Source organism: Rhinolophus hipposideros (assembly GCF_964194185.1).
Source record: "Rhinolophus hipposideros genome assembly, chromosome: 19".
Taxonomy (NCBI): Eukaryota; Metazoa; Chordata; class Mammalia; order Chiroptera; family Rhinolophidae; genus Rhinolophus; species Rhinolophus hipposideros.
In genome coordinates this window covers 4,863,229-4,868,400 of record NC_138065.1, presented here as the reverse complement: position 1 = coordinate 4,868,400, position 5,172 = coordinate 4,863,229, and the positions used below count along the sequence as shown (strand labels likewise).

At 48.5% G+C, this 5,172-nt stretch overlaps 1 protein-coding gene across 8 annotated transcripts; it reads left to right on the top strand.

The window, feature by feature from the left end:
• Positions 1-1,456: 1,456 nt before the first annotated feature.
• On the top strand, positions 1,457-5,172 carry CIART (circadian associated repressor of transcription). 8 transcript variants are annotated; one of them, XM_081025117.1, is made up of 6 exons: positions 1,457-1,680; positions 2,163-2,587; positions 2,763-2,838; positions 3,104-3,182; positions 3,307-3,418; positions 4,525-5,172. In XM_081025117.1, the coding sequence occupies exons 2-6, from the start codon at positions 2,222-2,224 to the stop codon at positions 5,047-5,049; spliced, it is 1,158 nt and encodes a 385-aa protein (XP_080881243.1). In that variant the 5' UTR covers positions 1,457-1,680; positions 2,163-2,221; the 3' UTR covers positions 5,050-5,172. The 8 variants fall into 8 exon arrangements, with proteins under 8 accessions (XP_080881243.1, XP_080881242.1, XP_080881247.1 ...); XM_081025116.1 differs by having other exon boundaries at positions 1,532-1,643; XM_081025121.1 differs by having other exon boundaries at positions 1,537-1,623; positions 2,416-2,587.

Below are 5,172 nucleotides of genomic sequence, written 5' to 3'. Positions count from 1 at the left end.
AAGCCACAACACTAAAGAGAACTTTAGGATATGGGGTTGGGAAGAGTGGATTAGAAAGGGAGTCAGGTGACAGTAGTATTAGAGGGAATTAGTAGGACTGAATAAAGCAGAAATTTGGGGAAGAATGGAGAAAAGCACTCACAGACAACATGTTTATTCACAGTCCATAATTCCCTATAATTCTATTGCTTTATTATATATGGTGTTGAAACTGGGGAGTTTAAGTTTATTTAGCACACTTTTTTTTCTTGTTATAAAATAAGCACATTGTTAAACATATGTAAAATATAAAGAAATACTTAGAATAGATTTTAAAAATTCACACCCTCCTCCACTTACCCCTCCCACCCCAAACAACGTGCCTTTTCCAGTCAGTAATTAGGGTAGGCAGAGACGTACTTAAACATTTTTTTTTTCTCTATCCTCGGGACCCTAATCAGAACTGGGCTGCCCCCTTGCGGTCTCTTCCGTGTCACAGCTTCAATCAGTCTACCGTCCCTGAGCCCCTATCCCCTTTCAAACTGCAAAGGGCAGCGAATAGTAAAACTCCAGATTTGCCACCTTCCCTCCTTCAAAGCCTTTCGAGTATTCTCCAGGGACAAACGAAGAAAGTGAAGCTGGACAAAGGCATAACCTAGGTGATAGGGACACACCCCGCCCTCCCGCCCAACTCCTATCCCTGTGCTCGGAAAATCAGAATTCAGGACACAGAGCCCGAGGAGCCCGGGATAGAAAAGTCAGAAACAACGGCGTTCGGTTTTGACCTCTAGAGTCGTGGCAGGCTGGCATCTGAGCTGGTAACGTGCGTGGCGGGTTATGTAAGGAAAGGGCTGGAGGAGCCGCCCCAGCAGGAGCCCGAGAGAGGACGCGGTGTTCTCGGCGGCAGTCCCCACCCTCCTCACCCAGCAGGGCAGGAGACACCCAACTTGTAGGAGAAGGAGGAGGAGGAGAGGATGAAACAGACCGGGGAGTCACGAGGGCTGGGCTGCCGAGAGAGGGAGACGGTACACAGTGGCACGCACCCATTCTCTCACACACGTTGCAGAGGCAAGTCGCTGATGGTTCCACGTGTTGCACTCGTGAGAGGAGGCGCTCAAAGAGGGGGCAGAGGGGTCGGCTCGCGAGGAAGAGCCAGGAGCCCCACATCTCGAAACGTGCGCCTCAGGTCACACAACCAGTCTGCACACTCTCGCCGCGCGTCCCCGGCGCACCACCATCCTATTTAAGGCCACGAGTTCCGCCCCGTTCCTCCCGTCCCTTCTTTTCCACTCTTTTTTTCCATCCTCCTCCTTTCTCATCACCGGGTCCTCCTGGCGAGCCACATGTAGGGGCGGAGCACGGAATGCTGCCTTTCCAGCCAATCGTCACCTGACTGCCTCTCATTGGCCGAGCCCCTGTATGCTGTAGCAAATGGGATCTGAACTTCAGTAACGACAGTCACGTGCCACCGACCAATGAGGGTGCGAGGTCTGTGTTCGCAGGGGGAAGGCACGTGCGGAGCTGCACGTGTCTGGGAGGGCGGAAGGGGCGGGACCCAGTGGGAGCGAGGCTTAGGTAGGTAGCCTAGACCCGGAGTGTCTGAGCGGTAGCTGGAGACAGACTGGGCTGAGCCGATCGACAACGGTGAGGAGACCGGGAGGCCGGTGAGCGGTCCGCGCGGGAGGACTAACCCTGGAGACAGTGGGTTTAGGGACTTTTTGGTATTGGGGGCGGGGGTCGTATCACGTGGCAGGGCGAGCGGAGAGGGTCCGGAGCAGGGATCTTGATCGGAAAGACTGGGACGAAGTGGAGAGCTCTGTGGGAGGCGGTTGCTGCAGAGTCACTAGGTGGGTTCGGGGGCCCGAGATGTAAGGCTCGCGGGTGGCGTGACCTCAGGTAGCTGCGGGATCGGGTTGGGAACACACAGACGAACAGCGGCCGAACTGGGGAAGGTGGAAAGTCAGGCATTTATTCTGAAGTGAGGGAAGAAAGAACAGGGTCCAGGCCGGATTCTTAATGGAGGCGGAGAGGCGGGGGAGATGGCTTTTTCTATTGTCTCTGACACTGGCACTATTGGGGAGGGAGAGAAGAGATATGAGGATGCCGTGCAGTACACCCCAGTCTCCCAGTCTATTTCCTAATTCTCAGATTCTGGTTTCACACTCCTTCGCTTTGCTCTTCAGTTGCAGGTCCGATCTTTGCGTACTCCGGGAGCTGCTCTCCAGCCCCTGCTTCTGAACCTATGGATTCTCCATCTAGCGTTTCATCCTGTTCTTCCTACTCTCTGTCTTCCTGTTTTTCCACCTCGCCAGTGAACAGTGACTTTGGCTTCCCCTCCGATAGTGAGGGGGAGGACAAGGGGGCCCATGGCCCCACGCCTGACACTGTTGGGCTGAGGGGAGGTTCTCGGCCAAGCCCCGGTCCAATTCGTCACAGGCAACGACCCAAGGTTTCCAGTAACCAACAGACAGCATCTCACGCGGAACAGCGGGGCTTGGCTTCTCCTATGGCAGGATCTGGGATCAAAAGATCAAGAGATCGTCAGTTGGAGACCAGTCTCAACATTCAGGGTAGCACCACAGAAGGAGACCGGCTCTTTGCTCAGAAGGTAAGAGAAAGCTGGGGAAAAGAGATACTACTGGCGTGCCTTAGCACCCAGCAGGTCTGTAAGGACCCTGTGAAGATAATATTGGCTCACGGATTTGGAGGCGGAGGAAGGATTAATCAGTCCGGCTGTGGCCCGTGTTTGGTCTTCTCATAGCCTGTGTCCTGTTTTCCTACAGTGTAAAGAGCTCCAGGGATTCATACGCCCTCTCACAGACCTACTGAATGGGCTGAAGATGGGTCGCTTTGAGAGAGGTAATTATCTGATTAGTTACATTCATCTGAGCTAGATTCATACCTATTTCTCTCTACTCGCCTCCCCCCTCTTCCCTCTCTTTTAAACTATGTTTTAAAGGTGTATTTCTCTTAAATCTTTATTTGGGGCCTGGATTATTCCCTTTTTCTCTCTGTGATTTAATTTATTTAGGTGAATAAATTTTAACCCCTTCCTGTCCTTCCTTTACCTGACTTAAATTCTTGAATCTCAATCTTTGATCTCCTTCTCTCTCCCTGATCCCAGGATTAAGCAGTTTCCAGCAGAGCGTGGCAATGGACAGGATCCAGCGGATAGTAGGTGTTTTGCAGAAGCCACAGATGGGGTAAGCTCCCCCTGATCCTTTTCTCAATACTTCATAGAAAAGTAGACCTCTCCAATCTTGTCCTGTTTCTTTGTTTTTTTTAACACTGAATGACCTTTGTTTTTTTTAAATGTCTTTTTCACAGAGAGCGTTATCTAGGAACCCTGCTACAGGTAGAAGGGATGTTAAAGACTTGGTTTCCTCACATAGCTGCCCGGAAGTCATCATTGAGTAGTAGCAGACACCAGCTGACCAAGGTAAGAACTTAAAAACGTGAGGAAGAGATGGGAAAATGACCAAGGAAATGTAGCATACATGCAGAAATGGGCCCCCTCTTCCATTTCATTCTGGGCCTTTTCCCTTCTCAACAAGTTTCTTTTCTGGGAAGGGAATGCTGAAACTTTCTTCATTGTCTTGATTCCGCAATGTTGTTTTCTTCTCTTTTGTTTGGATCACTGCAAAGAATTCCATGAAGTTTAATCCTATCCCTTATGTAGCAGCTTACCTGCTATCCGCATAGATCCAGAAGGCTCCTTACCTGGCCAAAAGATTTACGCAGGATGATGTTTCAGCTTCTCTCTGCAAATCCTTTCTCTTCTGTTGCCCCTAAAACACTTTCCTTCTCCCTCTTTTGACTCCTGCCCAACTATGCTTGTACCACACCCTCTGGAAGCATGGGTTTCAAGGACTGGTCCTAAGAAGTACATCACTGGGGGAAAGGAGGGCAGCCATGGGGCACCCATAGCGGGAGTGTTGGCTAGAGTCTTAGACCCAGTGTGGAAGTGACCTATTTTCTGGGCCTTCAAATAATAAGGTATTTAGGGGGCATTCAAATAATAGGGAGGGGCAAGTCTCCTATAGATAATGGACAGTTATCTTGTTTTCAATCAACCACAGTTATTATTGCTGTCAGAATAATCGATTTAAAAATAAGCAGGAAGCTCTTGCCTGAATATTAATTTACACTTCTTAAGGCACTCAACATAGGAAATTGGAATTTAAAATACAGAAATTGGGAAATGATGATTCCAATTAAAAAATAGACTTTTTAAAAAGGAATTCTAAAATGAATTTTTTTTTTTAAGTACTGAGAACCTATGGGACTGTTTTATTTTGTACCTGTCTGGATAGCCAGTGCCTAATATGGTATGTGGTACATCGTGGGCCCTCAGGTATTTGTTGAAAGTATAATTTGGTTACTAAAACTATTACTTAATTATGACCTGGTAGGAAATTATCTGTTGTATAAAACAAGGTATGTTTGCATTGCAAATAGAATTCCCAAGGAAAGCAAAGGTTTAATCAACCAGATAGAATTAATCTGAAAGCTTTCTCATAATTTCTTTTCTCTTTGCTTCCCTAGCATTTTCCAAGCCACCGCAGTTATCCAACTGCTTCCTCTCCTGCACCTCCCACGGAAAAGATGGAACAGACACAGCTAGGACATGTAGTATTGAAACCAAAGCAGCCTTGGCACCTCATGGAATGGCCAGCTATGAACCTCACTTGGATCCACACCACTCCCATTTGTAACCCCCCTCTCAGTTCCCAAGGTGCCGTTTCCTTTAGCCGTGGTCCTTTAGGCACTGGAACCAGCATTGGTGTCATCCTTCTCCTCCAGCATGGAGAGCAGCCCTTCACCCACTCTGCCCCAACCAGTCCAGTTCCACCTGCTACAGCATCTCCTGTCACTGCTGGTGACCCTAAGAAACTATTTGGAGAGGGACCTCGTTGCTACAGTTTGCCAGTAACTCTGCCATCAGACTGGAGCGGTACCCTATCCCCGCTTGATACAACCACCACAGCCAGAGAGATGACCATGGGACACCTAGAACAGACAAGAAGCCATCCTCCAGTTGCTCCTGCTTTCCATCCTCTCAACCCCTAATCCAGGACTTGTGAGACTGTGTTTTCTAATTTGTGTAAATACATGTCTATATATTTTACATTTAATGTGTGCATTTGTGTTAAAAGAAGAGAAATCCTTTCTGATTAAAGAAATTTTATACCT

What these genes read in the sequence shown, in the direction of transcription:
- CIART (XM_081025117.1), top strand. Translation starts at nt 2,222, where the DNA reads ATGGATTCTCCATCTAGCGTTTCATCCTGTTCTTCCTACTCTCTGTCT. An exon ending in TTGCAGAAGCCACAGATGGG is followed by an intron (nt 3,183 to 3,306) that starts GTAAGCTCCCCC and finishes TCTTTTTCACAG; the next exon opens with AGAGCGTTATCTAGGAACCC. An exon ending in GCAGACACCAGCTGACCAAG is followed by an intron (nt 3,419 to 4,524) that starts GTAAGAACTTAA and finishes TTGCTTCCCTAG; the next exon opens with CATTTTCCAAGCCACCGCAG.